At 40.4% G+C, this 23,817-nt stretch overlaps 1 protein-coding gene across 1 annotated transcript in view; it reads right to left on the bottom strand.

Annotated features, from left to right (window-relative positions):
• The window catches only part of Suclg2 (succinate-CoA ligase GDP-forming subunit beta), a 239,120-nt gene extending 217,960 nt beyond the window's left edge, over positions 1–21,160 (bottom strand). The window contains exon 1 of the mRNA XM_048356121.1: positions 21,006–21,160. Within this exon, the coding sequence (XP_048212078.1) occupies positions 21,006–21,089 (84 nt within the window). The 5' untranslated portion in view covers positions 21,090–21,160. The remainder of the gene's footprint in view (positions 1–21,005) is intronic.
• Positions 21,161–23,817: the final 2,657 nt, after the last annotated feature.

Genomic DNA, 23,817 nt, shown 5'->3' on the forward strand with positions numbered 1-23,817 from the left:
AAATGGAAATGAGCATACAAAAAGATACTCTACATTTCCACCATGACTGACACAGAAACTAAGACCACAAGGAGATGAATATGCCCACCTTGGAGGATATCAAGATCTGTAAGGGACAGTTTCAAATGCTATTGCGAATGCAAACTGAATCTCCATTTCAATCACAACATTGCTAGAAATAAGAACTAAATAGCCACTGTGAAAGACTTTGGGGGTTAAATCTTTTTAAAAAATAAAATAAACACATACTTCAAATATGATCTAGCAGATGGACTTTGAGCATGTATACTAGAAAAATAAAAAACATATATCTACCAAAAAAAAGACAACAACTTGTATATGACTGACATGGACTGTACTGTTACTGGCCCCAAACTGGAAATAATCAAAATGTCCTTCAGCAGATAAGTGATTAGACAAAGTATAGGCTAGTCACAGTGGCTAATGCCTGTAATCCCAGCCACTCAGAAACAGACAAGGAGGGACCTTACTCAAGGGCAGCCAGGACAAAAGTTAGGAAGATGTTATCTCAACAAGTAAGCCAAGCATGCTGGTACACACCTGTAATCAAAGCTATGCAAGGGGCATACATGAGCTACAATCCCTTTTTTCCTAGCTTATTTTTCTTTTAAAGTAGTATCTGTTAGTTGTACAAGGGGGTTTCATTTGGACATGCCTAGATAGCCCAATTTGGTTTTTTTAATAGCATATATTAAGTCAAGTGTGGAGGTGATATGTGTTCCTGCAGTCTCAGCTACTCATAAAGATCATTTGCCAAGTTTAGAAGTTTAGAATCATTCTGGGTAATAAAGTGAGCCCTCACCTAAAAAAAGGGGGGGGGGGTGAGAACCTAGGAGCAAGCCCAAGTCTCCACATTGCTATACTCACACCTGATAAAACAAACTTCAAAACTTAATTGGTCAGAAGACACAAAGAAAGTCATTTCATATTACTGAAGAAGACAATTCATGAAGTAGAAATCACAATAGTTAACATATATTCATGAAACATTAGCACACCTACTATAGTAAACAAGCACTACTGATTTAAAAGCATAGACAGATCCCAACACAATAACAGTAGGAGACTACAACACTGAAACTACATCTTTGTCACATGCTGTACAAATCCAAATCAAAGTAGATTTTTAAAGATCTTTTTGAAAATGTAAAATCTGCATCTACTACAGGAAAATACAGGGAAAATTCTGGAAGATATAAACCTACATAATTATTTTTTAAAGAAAACTCAAGTTGGCACAGAACAAGAATTGACAAATGGGATTGCCTCAAATTAAAAAGCTTCTGCACATCAAAGGAATTAATTCCAGAATCAAGAGACAACTCATAAAACAGGAGAAAATCTTTGCCAGCTATTTAACAGATAAAGGATTAATAGCCAGAATATACAAAGAGATTATAAACTTAAACACCATAAGAACAAATAATTCAATTAATAAATGGACAAATAAATTGAACCCAATTCTTAAAAGAAATACAAATGAAGAAATGTTCAACCTCTTTATAGGAAATGCAAGTCAAAACTACAATGAAATTTCATCTTGCCCTAGAATAGCAATCAAGAAACTAAACAACAAATGTTGATGAAGACTGGGGCAAAGGGAGGGAAAGGGAGGAAGTACAGATACTCACACACTGTTGGTAGGAATACAACCTAGCATATGGAGTATCATCAAAAAAAAAAAAGTCCTAAAATACCCTAAAAAAGAGATTACCTTGCTATACCACTCGAGTATAAGTTATATATGAATGAGTATAAATCAACATACAAATGAGACACCTGAGTATGTACCCAAGTTTTTTGAAGCAGTGCAAAATAGAGTGAACCTGTGGAATCAGCCTCTGTGCCCAACAGCTAGTGAATGCACACAACACACACACACACACACACACACCAAAAAAAACACACAAAAAACTGTGAGGTACATACACAATGAAGTATTACTGAGCTATACAGAAGAATGAAAGTACGTTGCTTGTAGGAAGATGGACGGAACTGAAGATCATCATGTTGATCAAGATAAGCCAAGCTCAGAAAGGCAACTACCACATACTTTCACTCATACGTGGAATCCAGATCTAATGCTGCAGATGATGCTGCAGATGATGATGATGATGATGATGATGATGATGATGATGATGATGATGATCAACATCATAATAATAAATACGACATAGTATAAAAACATGACTGGGTGGGAACCAGTGGGAAAGCAAAGGGAGGAAATTGTGAGGGAGAACTAGGGGTGAAGAGGACTGAAATGCTTTACACATAGTGAAAACCACCAATACTGTTTGGAAAAAAGGAGAGAAAGAGGGCAAGGGAATATAATGGAGGAATGAACTTGTTCAAAGTATACTGTACACATCTACAAGACTATCACACAGAGACTTCTTTGTACTATTAATGTATGTTAATAAAAAGGACATATCATCTGTACAACAGACACTTAAAAATATCTATATTCTTCCTAATAGGAAAGGAAAGATAACAAAGAATAGTTTTGTTCTATTATCTCTACCATATGAAAATTGCTCCTAAACTATTACTTGCTAAATGGATAGAGACTCATAAATTATAGAGCTACATGTCAGGAGGTGTAGCTATTATAACACTTCCCAGACATAATCTCACCCACATACCAACTTTCATAATTTTGCAACACCTGCTTACCACAGGAACAATTATTAATTATCTAAGTCTACCTTAATGTTGCACCACACCATTCCTTAGTATGTTCATGCTGCTATAATACCACAAACTGGCTAAAAATAAATTTATCTCTCCCAAGACCAGAAGAGGAGACTCTGCAATCAGGTACTGGTCTGGTGCTAGGTTAAGGGCCTTACAGCCTTCACAGCGGAAGGTGGACAGGAAGCAAGCATGCTAGTGTGAGTCTTTCATAGGACCAATCTCACCCATCTGGAAAGAGCCCTCCTGTTTATCCTACCTACTGAAGCTCCACCTCACCACAAATATAAACATCTGTATCTGAGACTCAATGTTTTCTTTTAACTCTAGTACTACTGTCAACTTCCTCATATTTGTTTTAACATGCATATATTTATTTCAAAAGCAATCTTCACATCTCTACTTATAATACATGTATAAACACAATGTAATGTTTATAAATACAATTGAAAAATAAAAGGGGCTCATTCTGGCTAGCTAAACTAAATGTAAGTTAGTTAGTTAGTGATACTTCTAGTGATCCTAAAAGCACTAACACTGAATTGAAAAATCCTCATATGGCTTCAAAGACAAAGACTTGCACAATGTTTTAGTGTTGTCTCCTGTTATTGTGACTGGCATGGGTCTGCACCCCATTCTGGGAATCACTACACCATAGCCACTTTGGAAAATCACATATCTATCGGCACGGAGTGCAATTCTTGAATATACTGTAGAAGTACAATCAGCTTGAAACTTGGTTCAAAAAGGAGACTGTGCACCAAGATAGAGAAAACAATCTAAAAATCATATGGAATAACAAAAGACCTCAAATACCCAAAACATTTTTTGGGGGGGGGGGGGAAACAATGCTGGTCATATCACAATTCCAGACCTTAAACTCTATTACAGAGTTTTAATAACAAAAACAGCTTGATACTGGCACAAAAGCAGGCCCTAAGATCAACTGAATCTACTTGAAGACCCAGAAATAAAGCTATATACTTACAGTTTTCTCATATTTGACAAGGGATCAAAAAATATACAGTGGAAAAAGCCTCTTCAATAATTGGTGTTGGGAAAACTGGTGATACATATGTAGAAAACTAAAATTGGACCCTTGTTTGTCATCATGTACCAATATCAACTCAAAGTGGATCAAAGACCTCCGTGTTGGACCTGAAACTCTGAGACTACTGTAAGATGGAATAGGAGAAATATTAGAACTTATAGGCTATGCAGAAACTTTTTGAAGAGTCTCAGGAGCACAGCAAATATGAGAGGCATGAAAAAGTGCTATTACATCAAAATAAAAAGGGCTTGCTCAGCAAAGAACATAGTTACTAAACTAGAAAGACAGTCAACTGACTGGGAGAAGATCTTTATCAACAATACCTTCAACAAAGGCCTAATATTCAAAATATACAAAGAGCCCAAGAAATCACTTCTCCCAGACCCAATAAACCAATCACTAATGGGGCAAAGGAGCTAAAGAGAAACCTCTCAAAAGAGATAAGAGCAAAGAATCACATGAGCAAATGCTCAACACCCTTGACCATCAAAGAAATGCAGATTAAAACAAGAATAAGATTCCATCTTACCCCAGTTAGATTGACTAACACTGAGACTTAAAAGAACAACATCCATCTTACCCCAGTTAGATTGACTAACACTGAGACTTCAAAGAACAACAAATGCTGGCATGAAAATGCTGCAGGTTAAAGGGAACTCTATTGTACTGTTGGTGGGAATGTAAACTAGTAAACTACAAACTAATAAACTACTGGTAGTTTGGAGGTTCCTCAAAAAACTAAACATAGAACTTCTCTATGACCCAGCTTTTGGAAGTCTTCCAGAACATTACAAGTCAGAATATTATAAAGACACTTGCACATCCATCTTCATTGTTGCACTATTCACAATAGACCAAATTATACAAACAGCCCAGATGCCTTACAACAGATGAGTAGATGGAAAAAGGTAGTAGATATGCAATAGAATTTTACTCATCCACTAGAAAGTATAATATGTCATTTCCAGGGAAATGGAAGGACCTAGAACAAAGCAAGTTAAGTAAGGTAAGTAAGCCAAGCTCAGAGAGACAAAAGGCATTTTCTCTCATATGCAGAAGCTAGATCTAAAATACAATTGGACATGATAACTTATACAGGACTCTAGGCAGTCACACAGAGTCAGACTAAAGGAGGATAGATATTCTTAGGAAAGAAACCCAAAGGAAGAGCTCTCTGAACATCTAAAATACTATTTAACAAAACCAATTCTAGGAAATGAAAACATGAGCTTTTTGTTGTTGTTGTTAGTGGGAATAGTGTTATTGTTAGTGTTGTTCTTTTTTGTTTTGGGTTTTGTCTTTTTAAGGAGGACAAAAGGGGAAACGGGGGAAGGGTGAAAAATGCAGTCATGATATTCAATATACTATGTGGAAAATGAACTGTACAACTGTGGGTAGGGACAGGAGTGGGGAAAATGGAAGAAAGCAAAGAGAGAGGTGGCAATGTCCAAGAAGAACTGTACTAATTACTTGATTTAAAGAGTTGTAAACCACCGTACAACAAAATAATAACAATTACGTTTTTTTTAATGGTGACTAAGGTTGAAGTTGTGATTCTGCCCTATACCCCACAATGACTTTTCCTACATGACTTCATCTAGAGCAACAAAGGCTTCCCCTGACTCTTTTTCCTGAAACTTTTGAGAACTCCAGGAACATGGCTGCTGGCCTGTTCCCAAAACCACATTTACTTTTTGTCAGTCTTCTTTTCTAACTACTGCTGTTACTCCTTTCTCTTTCATTAAAACCCACAGAAGTGATTTTGCTTTTATGCTCATTATTGTTCATTTATAATCAGCTTTTGATTGCATGATGATTATTCTTAAATTTCAACTTAATACTACCAAAGAAAAACAGTGCTGGGTGTAATGCTTCTGATTACAAAATCAGCCAGATTAGGTTATGTAACTATTTTCTATAGACCTGTAACACAGGTAGTAAAAAATGTTAAGGCTTTTGTTTAACCTTGGGTGAGCTTTCTGAAGAAAGAGAGTCCTTTTTAGGGTGAGATTTTTTTAATAGTAATAATGAGGTTTGCTGTTTTCTTGTTTAAAAGCAAAATGAAAAGTATCAGAACTGACACATTTGAATGAGTACATTTATTCAGTCTCTCCCTCCTGCCTAAAGCATTTCTGGGGCTTCTCCTTGGGAGACAGTATCAAACCTGTACCCCAATTCCTTGCAGCACCCTGGTGTCAAATGACATTATGGTTGGACTTTTTCAAATCTAACAGGACCAAGTTAGCAGGAGACAATGTTTTGAGGTAAAAAAAAAAAAAAGCATATAGCTGAAGCATAAAGCATGAGACCAATGGTTGTAGTTCATGAACTGGCACTAGCAGCAGCTTGAGAAGAAAAACAGGGTCATGTGCCCCTCGAAGACAAGCTTAGATATCACGAGTGTTTCTGGAACCCAGCAAAGACCCATCTGGTTACATTACTGCAAAAACAGGTAATTACAGCATCTTTTTTTTTTCTTTTTGTCAATGCAATGGACAGAGGTCTGGGAAGTAAAAACTACCTATAAAATACCAGAGTATCCTTTGTAGCTCTGATCCTCCACACATGTTCAGAGTATTAAAAGTTAACTGATTTGCATTTCTGTTTCTTGAGATTGCCATAATTAAGTGCCTCACTATATGGTTAGAGAGCAGAAGTGTAGTCAGGCATAGTAGTACACATCTATAATCCCAGCACTCTGGAGGTAGAGGCAGGCAGAGGTGGGAGGGTCATGAAGTCAAGGCCAGCCCTGGGCTATGAGACTGTTGTTTTTTTTTAACAAAATAAATGTATTCTCTCACAGCTCTAGAGGCCAAAAAGCAGAGGTAAGCAGTCCTTCTCAGGACTGAAGAGGAGGGGAACCCACTCCTCACTTCTGCTTGGCTCAAGGTGGTTTGCAGGCAAGTTTGGGTCTTCCTGGCTTGCAGAAACATCACCGTGCCTACAGCCTGCAGCTTCACCTGGCTTTGTCTCTGGGTACATTTATCTGGATCTAAAGTTTCCGATTTTCTAAAGAAAGACAGATTGGCTGACACTAATGACTTCATGTTGAGTTCCTTTGTAAAGACTTCATCTCCACAAAAGGTCACATTCGGACAAACTGTTGGGACAAGGATTTTGTGGGAGACACAATTCTACCCACATAAGCACATTTGGCAAACAAATGAGAGTGAATCTTCATGAGTTGTGAGGGACAAGAGTTGTGATAATATGTAAGTCTTGTTAAGTCTCTGAACCACACACACAAACACACACACACACACACACACATACATATATACATACACACACACATATACACAGCCTTAAAGGGAAAGATTTTAGAGATACAACAACATGGGTAAAATTTAAAGATATTGTACTAAATGAAATAAGACAGTTATAAAAGGATATATATATGTTCCAGTATACATATACACACATACATATATACATATATGTGGGTATATATGTATACATATAGGGGCTGGGAATATGGCCTAGTGGTAAAGTGCTCACCTTGTACATATATACATGTGTATATATGTACATATAGATATAGACATAGATATTTTGGGGTTCCTCTTAGATGAAGCTCCTAGTCAAAATGACAGACTGGACTGGGAATGTGATTTAGTGGTAGAGTGCTTGCCTAGCATGCGTGAAGCCCTGGGTTCAATCCTCAGTACCACATAAACAGAAAAAGCCATTAGCAACGCTGTGGCTCAAGACAGAGACTGAAAGTAGAGACTTTCTTGCTTCACATTAAGACAAATAAATAAATGTGCTTAATGCCATAAAACGGTTAAAATGGTAAAACAGTTAAAACAGTAAAAATTTTATGTATATTTTGCAGTAACAAATTTAAATTTTTTAAATAAAAAGACATGTTCATATTTTTAGTGCCCTTACAAGCTTTGAGGAACAAAATAAGGGTTTCAAGGACACAGAAAGCATTTGTCCACTCTAATTTTTGAACCAAAAACAGTTCCTTTGCAATCTCCCTCCATAACCCAAATTCAATCACCAAAACACTGTTCTGTGTTCATATTTCATTTTATTGATATGATGACCACATTGCTTATTTAAAACTTACAGTTCTCGGAAAGGATTCTTCTCTGACCCAGAAATGGGAATTTCTCCTGAAGCACAGAACACAAGCACTTTAAGAAAGGAATTTCTATGAGGCTCAGAGGAAGGGTTACTGACATACTATGACAACACAGACATAACCGAACAGAGGAGTGCTGACCCAGGGCCTCGTGGAAAGGATATTTAGTAGTTTCCTCTCACCTTTATATAATGCTTTTTAAAAATTCAATTAAAATTATATTTTCTATAAAATACATTCATAAAATCTATACTACCCCTAAGAAGTATCATCATACATAATAAACTCAAACAGAAAAGCAAGGAGCCAGTATTAGCAAGGTTTGGAAATTGACACAGGAATTCTTTTTTTTTCTCCCCCCCTTATTTATTGTCAAAGTGATGTACAGAGACGTTACAGTTTCATACGTTAGGCCTTGGGTACATTTCTTGTACTGTTTGTTACCTCCTCCCTCATTCCCCTTCCCCCCCCCCCCATCCCTCTCCCCTCATGAGTTGTTCAGTTGGTTTATACCAAGTGGTTTTGCAAATATTGCTTTTGTAGTCGTTTGTCTTTTGATCCTTTGTCTCTCGATTTTAATATTCCCTTTCACTTTCCTAGTTCTAATACCAGTATATACAGTTTCCAATGTACTCAGATAAGATACAGTGATAGTGTGGGTACAACCACAGGAAGGGGATACAAGAGGATCATCAACAATAGAAGCTACGATTTCACATGGCATGTTGAAAGTAATTACAACAGTGATATAATAACAGTCATTTCCCTAACATGGAGTTCATTTCACTTAACATCATAAGGGCATAGCTATTAGGCTCTTGTGATCATCTGCTGTGACTGGCCATACAAGGGACAAAGGCCTCCTATCTAAAATATATGCAGAACTAAAAAAAATTAAATTCCTCCAAAACAAAACCACAAAGAACCAACAGCCCCCACAACAAGTGGGCTAAAGACTTAAAAAGAGACTTCTCTGATGAGGAAATGAGAATGGCCAAGAGACATATGAAAAAGTGCTCTATATCACTGGCCATAAAAGAAATGCAAATCAAAACAACATTGAGATTCCATCTCACCTCAGGAACAATGTCCTTTATCAAGAAAACTAACAATAATAAATGTTGGAGGGGATGCGGCCAAAAGGGAACCCTACTTCATTGTTGGTGGGAATGTAAACTGGTTCAGCCACTCTGGAAAGCAGTATGGAGATTCCTCAGAAGGCTAAACATAGAGCTCCCCTATGACCCAGCAGCCCCACTTTTGGGCATCTACCCAAAAGACCACAAACAAGAACACACTAAAACCACCAGCACAACAATGTTCATCGCAGCACAATTTGTCATAGCTAAAATATGGAACCAACCCAGATGCCCCTCAGTAGATGAATAGATCAGGAAAATGTGGTACATATACACAATGGAATTTTATGCCTCTATCAGAAAGAATGACATTGCCCCATTTGTAAGGAAATGGAAGGACTTGGAAAAAACTATATAAGTGAAATGAGCCAGACCCAAAGAAACATGGACTCTATGGTGTCCCTCATAGGGAATAAATGACACAGGAATTCTGAATGCACTCTTAGGCCAGCCTTCCCAGAACCTTCTGTCTCTTCAAGTTACCCTGCAGGGCACTGGGTGATACAATCCCAGCTGCATCATTTTTTAAATATTTAAACTTTAAGCTTCTAACTGCAAACATCACCTTTTCTAATTATCCAAATAGTAAGTTTATTTTTCCCTGTCAATTATACAAAGATATACTAAATGAAAAATTTATTTGCTTTTCCTGTATTGTTTTCACTTTAATAATATATCACTTTTCAAAAGAGCTCTGAATCAACAAAGAAACACTCATCATTAATAGTTTATTCCCTTAGTGAAAAATAACTCCCAGCCTTCTTTGTATAACTTATTAAATGCCTTTGTGACTCCTCCTCCTGGACTCAAATGAGACCATGGTTTTCCCTGTCCTTTCAAAGGAAAGTTAGCCCCAACAAGTCCATGTAACAAAATGGAACTTCTCAACAGCAGGCTGAGAGCATGGGCAAAGAGGGTGTCAGAAAGCAAAAGACAGTGATAGTTTCCTTAGGAAAATGTGAAGATACTTCCATCAGTCTTTCCCCTCCTCTCTCCCTTTTTTTCTCCTCTTTCTTGTTCTCTCTCTTCCGTTTCCAAGTCACTTCTGCCTTGATCCTTCCAATTGCTTATTTCCCTGGAGTACAAAGGACTTAGGAGGTGACAAGGACAATATCATAGAAGACTATAAAAAAAAAGTATCTTTTCTAGCTAACTTGCTTATAACCATACTCAAACCAGTACATAACATTTACTTAAGTCTTACATGAAGAGGCTCATTTAATTCTCACCATAACTCTGAACAGTCTTGGAACTTTCCCCCATTTTATGGATGAGAAACTAAAGTCTAAGAAATTTACTGTTTCATTAAATTTAAGATGTAACAATTATATGGTATACCATTTCAATATGCCATCCGGGAAAAGAAATCAATCAATATATGTATCATGTGACATGTAAAACATCTGCATTTCACAAATGTTGTAAAGTGAAAAAGAGTACCTTAAAGATATGTAAGTAACTTTTATAAAAGCATAAATCTACTAAGCACTGAAAACAAGATTTGAGTCCAGGCCATGTAGATTCCAGTTCTGGATGACATCTATTATCTTGGCACGATTATTAATGTGTCCCCTGATACTCTCAAATGTATCTGTTTTAAGGTTAAAAGAGAGGATCTCCCTATTCACACATCTTAGTCTGGGACAGACAGTTTAGCCAAGACAACCCAGGGAGTCAGCTGCAGGTGACCTAAAGGAAGCACTACACAATGGGAAAGCTCTTTATTGAGTGATGACAAATGGACCCAACTAAATCCCCCTCCTTAGGAGGCATCAACTAGATAAACGAGAGATGGTAGGGCTATGTCAGCTCAGACTACTGTTCCAAGCAACGTTAGGGATGTGTATGTACCAGCTGTCTACACTTACCTTAGAAAAGGTCACTGGACCATTTGGAAGAATAAACTAGCTTCCAGTGACATCTCATTTCTTCTTATTAATTCTTCCCAGAGTTACTTGGAATTGTGATAAGAAAATAGTATAAAACAATGTGCTTTATTATCACCAAACCATAACTTAACGGAAAGGGAACAGGAAGAATCTTTAAGCACTTGGTAAATGAAAACTTGGGGAAAAGATGAAGATTGGTAGCACTTCAAAAACACAGAAAATTCAATGATGCCCACCTGGACCCAGCTTTCTCACTGGCAATGCACTCAAAGCTACCACTTGGGAGGGTTAGAGAAGACCCTCTCAGCATCCCTTCCCAACCTGGTCACAAGGGTAAGAAGAGGGAGTAACCCTAGGTAAAACAGCCAATCTTTGCACTGGTTGATGACCCCAAACACTGCACAAGGATAAGCTAGACTGATGAGATTCTATTATTATTTGAATTGTGAAACTCTGGGAGAAAGTGGAAGCTGGAAGATACATTGGGGACAAGGTCTAGAAAGGATAACAGAATAAAAAGCCAAAGTTTTTGCAGGTAGAAGTGACAAGAAATATTACCATACATGTGACCAGTTAACCTCAGAAAAAGGCAGAGAACCCACACATCCCCCTTAAATGCCTGGAGACAAAGTCTAAGAAGGTCTACTTTCAACAAAAGAATCCTAAGTAATCACTTGTATCCTCTACCAGACACAGCGTGAAGGAGATGACCAAGCCCAGTTGAGATGGTTAAGTCACTGGTGCTGGTTAAGTAGGCCTGGGACTTGGAAAATCTCTTGCCTGTATTTTGTAATTGTGGCACATTTCTCTTCTTTTATATGTGTGTTTGTTTTTTTTCTGACCTAACAACATGTCCAGAGAACACTCAGGCACAGGGACAGGGGAGATAGTTCTATGAGCAAAGGTGAGCAAGATATTTTATGAGGTGAGAAGCTCCTGGCATCCTCTGCTCAGAGCAATATTCAGCCCTTCATCATGTTTCTCCTGTAGGCAGAAGACAGGACAGGAAAGGACATTGGGACCTGCCCAAGGAATAAAGGTTTCATCCAGTCTCTTTCTTTAATAACAACAATCTCTCCTATCAGCTTTGTCACCAGCTAGTCCACTTCAGCTGCTGTAACTAGACATCGTTGTCCAGATGCCATTACAGGGTATTCTCAAATGTAATAAAGTATGCAATCACTCCAATTTTGGCGCATGTCTTCAGCATCTTCTATTTCATGTATTTTATATGTGGGGGACCTTGCCAATCAATCTATAACATACATGTAACAAGACAACATTTGGTACTAACATGAGAAAAAGAAAAAATATGTTATAATAGAATATGTACATAATCATTACAAGATCCTAAGCTAATGAGTGCTGAAGGCAATATTTAAAGCTAGCCTGGCTCCAGTCCTGGTTATGCTTGTGGTCCTGGCAGAATCTCCTGACACCAACAGTGTAACATTCTCCATGATGATCTTAATTCTTGCCTACCTGTAACCTCCCCACACTGTACCTGGAAAGCATACTCTCAAGCACTCACAAAACTGTGATGCACACTGTCTAGAAATCTTCAAGGCTTCCCATCACCCTCAAGAACAAACTTAACTCTATCACCAGGCTTACAAAGATCCAAATTTTGCCTCTCTTACTTGTCTGGTCTAGTCTCTCACTGTCTACTACATCAAACTCTACAAAGCCTATCTCCCAAACTTCCTTAGTGCCTTCAAGTGCAGACCTGGGACAAACACAGTCCCAAAACTGAAATGGAACATGACTTTAGAGAAACAGATAGGGATAAAAAAAGGGATCCAGATCCCATACCCCTTCCCATTCAATCCAAACAGATATTGACATTTCTTGTGTTTTGCCATATTTCCAGTATTAATTTTATATAATATCAAATCCCTTTAATTTTAACCTAAAAATAAACTAGGTAAAGACAAGTGTTAGAAATCTATGTGTTCCTTTATAACTAGTGCCTAAGTGCTATTCTTTTGCAAGCATTTCTAGAAAAAGTGAAGAGTACCCATTTATCCAGCAAAATGACCAAAGTCTACAATCAAAAGATAAAGAAATCCCATCCTCTTATACCATTCCTCAAGGTCCACTCATTGCAAATGCAATGGATGGTCACCATTTCTCTAGCATGCTGAACCCCTAAGGCAAGTGCTTTGTGCAAGACAGACTACAGATTCTGATTACAGTCCGTTCACTAGACTCGCTGACACATACGAAGTCCAGAGCTATGGCTACTAAGTCAACAATGAAATGTGCAAACATTTTCACAATGATCAACAACTAGGATTGTGCAATGGTTCTCTCCAAGTGGCCCTCACCCCCACTACTACCTTGAACTGCACCAGATCTTTCTCCCATCTGTGGAATCTTGAAGCTAACCAGAGTCCAGATGCAGACCTCCATGTTCCCAAGCCTCAAGTTTCCAGGTGTAAACTGGGAAAAATGACTCACAAAGCAGTTGCAAGGAATAAATGAAATAAAATATAAGGCAGCCCGGAGCCAAGTTGAACTGTGGGATGACAGCACTTGATAAAATGTCTATGAAACATGGGAAAAGAAAGTTACTCCAGCTCAATAAAATCTAAAAAAAAAAAAAAAAAAGGAAGCAAGTAAATTTAGCTTCAAATTCACTGCAAGAGAAATTTTCACTGTAAGCCCATGATCTTATCATGCCAAATGTTTTACATATCACCTCACTGAATCTTTGTCACCATCTGTGAGAACTAATCCCTTTCCAGAGAATCAAGTTCAATAAATTTGTTCCAAATACAAAGTATGCTACATACAAGTGAAAGCTACAATAAAAGTCATTATTCTTTATAATTAACATGAACTATTAAAATAACTTTAAAAATAATAATTGGAGTCAGAAAACAGTGGTCCATGACAATAAGCCTAGCTCCTCTGGAGGTTAAGATTTGAAGGATCATATTTTGAGGCCAACCCTAAGTAGAAAAGCCTGTAAGATTACATTTCCAAAATACTCAGCAAAAAGATGTGTAGGAACTTAACTCAGGTGGTAGAGGCAAGTAAGCAAGTATAAGGCCCTGAGTTCAAATGGCATACAATCAATCAATCAACTGTTCTAGGCTACAGAACAAGAACATTGGTAATCTAGAATTTGAATTTGCTATGCTGTTTTCAAGATCCCAGTGCCACAGAAAGAAGGGATTGGATTTAAGCTCAGAGGGCCCTGGGTAGAGTTAATCAGTATGCCAGGACAGTCCAAGTTCAAATGAGGAGAGCTAAAGACATGGAAGAAATGTAAGCACTCAGTTTAACTGAATGGTGCAGCCCAAACTGGATATTTTGGTGATACAGCTTAATGATTTAACAGCTTAAGTGGTTTATTAGCCAGAGCCAGATGCCTTCTTGGCATCAAGATTTCAAGCCAAGTTGCCCTGTGACTTCTTATACCTCTGATCCTTTACAAAAAACAATACAGTCTTCCCACTGGTGACATTGTAAGGGGTAAAGAAGTCATGTACTGATCACACTATAGTCACATCCTCAAAGTTCTTACTGTAGAAGCCCTTTTCCCAATCATTAGCTCGTTGTTTCTCTCTCACTTGTCTAAACTGTGCATATCACCTCCCAACTCCTCCTGCCCTTACCTGCCTCTCCTTCCTCTGTTCACCCCACTCCTTCCTATAAATCACTCTGTATATTGAATACCTTTGCCAGGCTAGCAGAAAAGCAGCAGTGACTAAGAAAGTTTTTGCTGTCAAGGCATAGCCTTATACCATAGGAGAAAGATAACAAAGGTAGACTCAAGTGTTTTAAAGTGCAATAAGTAGTAAAGGGGAGAGAATAGGGTCAGTAAGGTAATGGGAAAAGGCTTGTCTGAAAAATTAACCCTGAATCAGAAAGCTGACTCCCTCCCAGGGGAGCAGAGGGCAGAGTGCTTTCAGGCACTGAGAATAGCAAGGACCCTACACAGAAAGAAGTAAAGTGTCTTAGAAGACAGAGAACATAGCTCAACATCAACATCATCAACAACATCAACATCATCATCATCTTCACCATCATAATCATCATCATGATCATTTTAGGTCTAGATTCCAAAGCTGGGTGAAAACATGCCTTATTTGGCTTTTGAACCTTGGCTTATCTCTCTCAATATGATGATCGTCAAATACCATTCATTTTCCTGTAAATGGCATCTCATTTCTATGCTGGATACCCATATGTATTTGTGTATATGTATGTATATATGTACATATGTGTGTGTATATATATGCATATATACATGCCTTACCTTTTCATCAGTTATTGGGTACCTTGACTGATTCCACAAGTTGGATATTGTAATAATGGAACATGAATCTATAATGCATCTATCTGCCCTCCCACTTATGCTGAAGAACAAATTAAGTTTTCTACCTTTAAGGTGCTTAATACTGGACATACATAAGAATTCAGAAAATATTTGCTAAATAAATTACATTTGCTTGACCTATCTTTTAGTGATGGAGTTGTATGCCCCTGCCAAGCTATGTGCTTTTTGCAGCCCCACTACTCACTCATGCCCGTTACCATCCCTCAACTTGGCACTGCTATCTTTTCCTTCTCTCCTCTGCCTTCTCCACATTTAGGCCAACTGCAATGACTTCCACCTGGAAGACTGTCTCCACCACCCCTACCTTTTACACAAGAACTCTCAATATTAATTTCCAGATGACTGCACTGCTTGTACACTTATTCAAATGTGTACAAATCAATCATTTTTCAGACAAAACTTTTCTACCAAATGACAGAAGACACTAGGTCTAGTAATAATTTCGGATGTAGTAAAAACAATATTGAAAAACAAATGAGAGTAGTCGTGTCATATATTTCCTCTGCTCAATACAACATATTTCAGTGACTTTCTGGGCTTTGTGCCTACAGAACTGGGCCAGAGAATAAGGGTGGAGAACCTTCTCAGTCCTGTGGGCTTGTGCACTCAATCAACACCCATTAAAGAAATGCTTCATTTACAGTACACAAAACCAATGCAGGACATGAGCTAGCACTTAAAGGTCTTCCCTATACAGAAGGTCAAAAGTTTAGCATCTACATTATGTGAGATGCATTCCTTTTACTAATAGCAGAAATTGCAGTTGTATGTTATTTTAAAAAATACTTATTCTCTAGAAAATAAACGGATAAAGGTAAGTCATAACTTCCTACGTAGCCTCCACAGCCTCTTTTAGGTGTTAAGAACTCCCCTGTAACCTTTACTCCTTCACTTCTAAAAGCCATGCATCCATCTTTCCCCTCCCACCTCCAGGAGAAGTAGAAAATTAGGCTGCAGTCATTCTTCTTAAAGGATCCAACAACAGGGGTACAGAGGTATAAGAAATTTCCTTTGGGCTTCACAGGGTACTACAGAATAATGATTCAGAAGCTCACAGCCTGAAAGGCACTGGCTTCCCTTAAGATAGCAGTGCCATGAACTTTACTTAGTCAGAATCAGAGGGGAAATGTCCTAACAAGAAACAGTACTGTGCCTGGCACTACTAATAATGATTTTAAAATGTCTGCAGCCAAAATTCCCCTAAGGTTCCACTGGCATCATGCCTCCAAAAAGGCGGTGCCAAGTACCAAAGAACCTTGTTCACCTGGTCACAGCACCTGGCTCCTGTCTGCCAAAACCAGGGTTCTGAAAAGCATGTAACATTTATGAGATTTTTATGGAAGGGCATTGACCTCCACTCCCATGAAATAAGTTTCAAAGCCAGCCTAGTTCAGATGTGTAATAGGAGTACCTACAGCAAAGTAATTACATGCCTGCGCTTCAGCAATCAGGACTGGGATTTAAACCAAGTGATTTTTTCTTCTAATTACCTGCATTATTGTGTACAAGTCACATAATCACTCTTAATTCCTAAAAACTCCTTGGCAAGCCAGGCCTTGGTGGCTCACACCTGTAATCCTAACTACTCAAGAGGCTGAGATCTGAGGATCATGATTCGAAGCCAGCCTGAGCAGGAAAATTGGTGAGATTCTGGTCCCCAATAAACTATTCAGAAAAGCCCCGAAGTGGTGCTGTAGCTCAAGGATTAGAGGGCTAACCTTGAGCAAAGGAAGCTCAGGGATAGAGCCTAGGCATTGACTTCAAGCCCCAGGACAAGCCAAAATATAAAACAAAACAAAAACTCCTTGGTAGACCCAACAAGTCTCCATGTGATTTGGCTCCTGTCTACTTGTCAGATTTCAGAACTCATCCCATGCCACCTTCCCTCTTTAATTAGACAGGCAGAGCTCATTCCACCTCAGGATCTTTGTACTTGATGTCTGCCCTACCTGATACATTCTTCCTTCTCAGTCTCACCTGGCTTGCTTTTTTTATTAATCAGCTCAAGTGTCAAAAAGTCATCTCTAAAATCTAATAAACATAATATTGAGCAATGTTGACTAGGTGAATATATACTTCATAATCCATTTGCATAAAGTATAAAGAACAAAGCTGGTACATGGTACTATAAGTCAGGGACTTGTTACCTGTTGTTAGGTACAGGCAGTGACAAGAAGAACACCAGGGGACCATGCTGCTGTTAGATAACTTCCCTGATACAGATCTAGAGCCTAGTGAGTAGTCTGTGCACATTTATCAATCACTTAAGCTAATCACTTATAATTATAAGCTAATCACTTATAATTATGTATCTTCAGTGTTTAGTATTTCAATTTTTTTTTTTTTTTTTTTTTTTGCCAGTCCTGGGCCTTGGACTCAGGGCCTGAGCACTGTCCCTGGCTTCTTCCCGCTCAAGGCTAGCACTCTGCCACTTGAGCCACAGCGCCGCTTCTGGCCGTTTTCTGTATATGTGGTGCTGGGGAATCGAACCTAGGGCCTCGTGTATCCGAGGCAGGCACTCTTGCCGCTAGGCTATATCCCCAGCCCTATTTCAATTTAAAAAAATTAAACCTAAACAATAACAAAAGGAACCATCTTGTTGACTAGGCTTTCCCAGAGATATAACAACCCTCCTGATAAGCTATATTCATGCTCCATCCTATGATCCTGTTTGATTTTATTCATAGCATCAGTCACTGACAAATCACCTTCACTATTGGATATACGTGTACAACCTCACCCTTACCCACCAGCTAAAATAAATAAAAACTCTGCCTGCCTTATACATCACCCTCAACTCCCAGGGCCTAGAACAATCCTAACCAGATGGTATGAATGATTTTTTTAATGCATATAAAACTAGGAAATTGAATTTTTTTTACAAGAAGGGGCCCTATAAGAGACGTAACATCAATTAAGAGAAAAACCCCAAAGCAGAAGTGATAATAAAAAAAGAAAATTCAGTGACATTAAGTATCAGGAATATGTGTTGAATGCTAAATTTAACTATGGGAGAGTAGAGTGTTATTTTCTATGGATATTTTTTGTAAAATCAGTTAAGTGACTTCTAAAAGTAGAAAAGTAGGTCTTTTATCTTTATATACCCAATAGGTTTTAAGAAGGCCTGGAACAAAGTAGGTCTGGACCAACAGACTTGTAAACTTGGGAGGACACATATTTGGTGGAAAAAACTAGGCCATGTTCAGTTGTAATGAGTGCTATGAGCAAAGAGCAAGGCAGGCACACTACCAAGTCAGATTTAGGAGTAGATACTAAGAAGCAGCACCCACAGATATGAAAACCGGGTTTCTTATACTCATCTACTTCTATAAATTAAAAAAAAAAAAAAAACGAGCCAGTGGTAGCATCAGTGAATTCGATGATACAGTCACTACTAGCTTGCAAACTGACCTCCAACTGTCACTGTGAGAGAACCTACCAGGCAGAAGACTAGTGTAATGGAAGCCTACAAGTAATAAACATTTCCTATGCCACCAGCTCTGTCACAAATTGTAACGTTGAACAAGTCACTCAACAAACTTCCTAACTATGAAAGAGCTAATTAGACCAGATGCTTGGCAAAATTCATTTCTAGTTCTTGGACATTTCATATGTTCATAAAACTTTTGCCTTAAATGAATAATACTAATAAGCCTTGCATTCAGAGGAGACATAAACTAAAGTAGCCTGATGCAATGAAGTCTTCTTGCTAAAACCAACATCATGTGTTACCCAACTAGTCTCTCTCAAGTGTTGTAATAAGGCTTCTATCTCTTGGATAGGTGAAGGCTGCTTAAAAATACAGCTAAATGCTTCCCATTTCAGGTTTCGATTAACAATTACTTTCCTTTCTTGAGTTTTCATTGCCGTGGGCTGATGTTTCTCATCAATTCAAGTCTATCTTCAGAGTTAGTACTACAGTTGTTTCTTGTAACACTTAAGTAATGACTAGGACTTGATCACCTCGAGGTATTCTTCTTACTCCACTGCAGCAGTTATTAGTGATTTTAATTAGATAAAACCGCCATTCCTTTTGCCACCCCACCATACTGCCAAGTGCCTTTTAAGACTCTTACAAGTAATAAGCATTAGCACCTTTTAATTTTACCTTAAAAATATCAGGAAAATGCGATGCCAGAAAGGGGGGAGGCAGTTAGATTGCAGGTGTCATAATTAACCAAAGCTGAGTTTTTAAAAAAAATCATTAGTAATCTGTTTTTTTTAGTTATATATATATGGTGGTGGGCATCTCCTGGTGAAATTTGCATGACAATTTTTTCCTCTCATCAATTAAAAAAAGGTGGGACTGGAAAAGGTCAGGCTCTGATGGGGCTCCTTTGCACAACTAAAGGGAGGAGGAGGGAGGAGGGGGAGGAGGAAGAGGAAGAGGAGGAGGAAGAGGAGGAGGAGGAGAAAGAGGAGGAGGAGGAGGAGGTCATCAATGAAGTGGACTGGTTGAATAACTTCTTCAAGAGTCCTCAGGAACTCATTTTCCACCCCAACCCCACCCCCACGGAGGAGGAGGAGGAGGAGGAGGAGGAGGAGGGGGAGGGAGGAGGAGGGAGAAGGAGGAGTGGGGAGAAGGGGGAGGGGGAGAAGGGGGAGGGGAGGAGGAGGAGGGAGGAGGGAGGAGGGAGGAGGGGGAAGAGGGAGGAGGGGGAATAGGGAGAAGGGGGAGGGGAAGAAGGAGGAGGGGGAGGAGGGGGAGAAGGAGGAGGGGGAGGAAGAGGAGGAGGAGAAGGGGGAGGAGGAGGAGAAGGGGGAGGAGGAGGGGGAGGAGGAGGTGGTGGTGGTGGAAGTGGACTGGTTGAATAACTTCTTCAAGAGTCCTCAGGAACTCATTTTCTACCCCACCCCCACCCCCACCGAGGAGGAGGAGGGAGGAGGGGGAGTGGGGAGGGGGGAGTGGGAGGAGGGGTGGGGGAGGAGGTGGAGGTGGAGGTGGAGGTGGAGGTGGTGGCCAATGAAGTGGACTGGTTGAATAATTTCTTCAAGAGTCCTCAGGAACTCATTTTCCACCCCACCCCAAAGGCCTCTCAGGGCGAGGCTGACTCTCTGGGAAAGGTAAACTCCATTGCAGAACAACTTCGAATAAACTTCTCAAGTGTTCAATCCCGTCTCTCTAGGATTTCAGTCTGCGTAAAGCAGAGAGAAAGTACGCGGGGACCAAAGATCTGCGTTTCAAGACTGATTGATCCCTGAGGGTCTTTGACCCCTGCCTTTTACAGTTGCACCTCAAACCTAGTCTTCAGGAAACGGTCTGGAGGTCTCTGACCAGCATTGGGATTAGGGGTGGGGAGAGGGTGACTTTGGGGCAAGGTGAGTGACCACATGGTCCCGGCCGGTGTCACTCAGGACCCGAGCCCCTCAGCACCGGAGCCCCTCACGGCTGGAAGGTCGAGCACAAGGATGGCACAACACGTAAAAACACCTCGGGACTCGTCACCGCGTGGAGAAACTTTTCTCAAACTCGCGTCCCGCGCCGGGTGACAGTCCCGGCCCCGGCACTTCCAGTGGGGGGGGTGGGAGGGGAGGTCCGGCCATTCGGAGGCCGGGGTCGCTCGTGCTCCAGGGCACCACGGACTGCGGCCTCCTCAGTCCCGGACCCTACCCCACGGAGAGCCGGGGATCCCCCCCTCCCCGAGACCTGCGTCCCGGGACGCAGCGCCAGGCGTCATCCGCGCCCCCAAAACAGGAGGGAAAACCGAGTAGGAAGGCGAGGTGAACCGGGCAGGCAGCCGCCAAAGCCAGCGCCTTCCCCGAGGCTCCGGCTCACCTGGGACCTGGCGGCCAGGAACCGGGGCTGGAGCGCTGGGCTTCGCAGAAGTTTCCCGGCCTGCACGGTCGCGGGAGACGCCATCTTAACCAGGAACCCGGGGTGGGAGCGGGGCGCGCGGGCTGGGGCGACAGGGGCCGGAGGGCGGGCGGAGGCGGGACGTAAGGACACGCCTCCTACCCAATGGCCACGCCCTCGAGCTAGCCCCGCTTTGGTTAACCACGCCTTCTGGGTGGCCACGCCCCCGATCGTGTTACGTGGTGGCGCGCTGATTTCCCTGCTCCGAGGCACTGGGTTGTGCTGGAGACCTCTGAGCCCCGCCCGGCTTCACTTTTAGTAAGCCTGGCGGCCGGCTCGTTGTGTCATCATCTCGGGTTCCAATCCAATAGTTACAAAACCAGCGCTGCCTCGTGGTCTTGGCATGCCATCTATCCCCTGGGAGTGTTTGCTGTCCTGATGATGGCAGCCTTATTGGCTCAGGAAGCTGAGGCCATCCAGCCAGAGACCTGTGGTCTAGGGCTGGAGTCCAGAGGTCTGTGTAGTGAAGGAATTAGGAGGCTGGCCCTTGAGAGCCTGCAATCCCACGGCCACGTGTTAGGGAAGTTTAGGCCCAAGTGAAGTGTGTGCCCTTGTTTATTAACCTAGAAGCAACAGGAAGCTGTTGAAGGATGTTAATCTGCTAATGAGCCGAAGAGCCATGTTTGGAGTTTATTGGACTCTACCCCCATGAAACAGAAAAGGCAGTAGCAAACTATGCTTTGATTGTGCTAATCACGTGACCAATAGGAGCCCAGGTAGTTCCTTTACAAAACTTGTAATCAGGTAAAGTGTTAAATGTTAATTTTATAGAAGAGGATTGTATTGACCCCTTGAACTGGGCCCCAAAAGACTAGACTAGAAATCAAAATCCCACAACACCAAACCAAAAAATAAGTTCATTCTTTGAGAAATGGGAAGGGAGAGATAGCCAATTTTTCTCAAACTAGTTTCAAGTGGCATTACAAGAAAATCACGTTTTATCTTAATCTTGATGCAAAAAGGGCAGCCGAAATAACCTGATGCCATCCAACAGCTATCTTCCATCTCCTCCTTACCTTACCAAAAAGTAATATTGAAATAACCAGTTGGCTTTTCATCCTGTTTCTGCCTTTCCTATCCCTTCTATATTAAAAAATAGAAGAAAGAAAGGAAGGAAGGGAGGGAGGAAGGAAGAAAGAAAGAAAGAAAGAAAGAAAGAAAGAAAGAAAGAAAGAAAGAAAGAAAGAAAGAAAGAAAGAAAGAGAAAGAAAGAAAGAAAGAAAGAAAGAACGAAAGAAAGAAAGAAAGAAAGAAAGAAAAAGAAAGAAAGAAAGAAAGAAAGAAAGAAAGAAAGAAAGAAAGAAAGAAAGAAAGAGAGAGGCTGGGAATATGGCCTAGTGGCAAGAGTGCTTGCCTTGTATACATGAAGCCCTGGGTTCAATTCCCCAGCACCACATATACAGAAAATGGCCAGAAGTGGCGCTGCTGCTCAAGTGGCAGAGTGCTAGCCTTGAGTAAAAAGAAGCCAGGGATAGTGCTCAGGCCCTGAGTCCAAGGCCCAGGACTGACAAAAAAAACAAAAACAAAAAACTCTTTTGCTCAAAACACAAATTCCATATTACAGAATTGAAGTGTTGCTTGGTTCTACAACTGAAAAAAATGAAGTTAAATTCTTAAAGTAGGCTGAACATGGTGGCCACATCTCTAATCCTAGAAGGTAGGGGGTTGCAGAAGCAGAAGAATCTTTAGTAAGAGGCCAGCTAGGGCTATGGGCTATGTAAGATCCACCCCTGGGAGGCTCCATGCAGATCCCCCACCCTCCTTTAAGTCTGCCCCCAGTTACCTAGGTTACCTAGCAGTTACTGGCACACCTGGAGGCAGTTACCTCCCTCTTCCCTGAGGTTACATCCAATCCACCTTTTCAAACCTCTCACCCCTGCCCTAGATAAGGCCTGGCCCTCCAGTGGTTCAGCCCTTCCCTCCAGCCATGCATCATCTCTGCCCACAGGCCAGCAGTTCAGGAATAAACTTTTCTCTCCTTTTGTTACCAAGTTCGAGGGAGGAGATTCCACATCCCTCCAAGAGTACATCAGTCACAGACAGTCTCAAGCAAAAAGATGGGTTTAGTCAAATCTCAAAGTGAAAATCTAAATGTGAAGTTTACTAATGCACCACTGAAGTTTAAATTTGTGGCACAATTATTGTGAACATGAGGTGTGTTTCCTTTAATTGATTTCTGCCATCTAATCTGTAATTATTGGAAAAACTATTCCCATTTTTACCAAACATAATTGCTGGGTTTGGTATAGCCATTTTTTCACAAATTTAAAATGCTTCTAATTTAATGCCAAAAAAATTGGTTGTAATCAAATTATAAAATAATAATTGGCCTCCCCCCCCCCAAAAAAGTGAACTGACCCCATGCAGCACACATTCAGGAGTTGAAACTGGGACACCTAACAGTCCTCGAAATGGGGTTTATCAAGGTAAAAGCGTAGCACAGATGTAAGGGGTTGATGTAGGGGTAGAGCAAGCAACAAACAAGTTAAGCAAGCCATTTACAGAAGCAGAATTTTTTTGACCTAATGTTTAACTTCATTTTAACAATTGTTACCCTGTTTCCTTAATCAAGATGGAGTCAGCTCTACTCCCCCCAACATTTGCTACCATGTTTCCCTAATCAAGATGGAGCCAGCTCTACTTCTACAACACTTCCTGAGTACCATGTGGTGTTCTCCTTTACTGGCTACCTACTTTAATAAACCTACAGGCTACATAGCAAGGCCTAGTCGTG

This window comes from Perognathus longimembris, chromosome 10 (genome assembly GCF_023159225.1).
Source record: "Perognathus longimembris pacificus isolate PPM17 chromosome 10, ASM2315922v1, whole genome shotgun sequence".
NCBI lineage: Eukaryota > Metazoa > Chordata > Mammalia > Rodentia > Heteromyidae > Perognathus > Perognathus longimembris.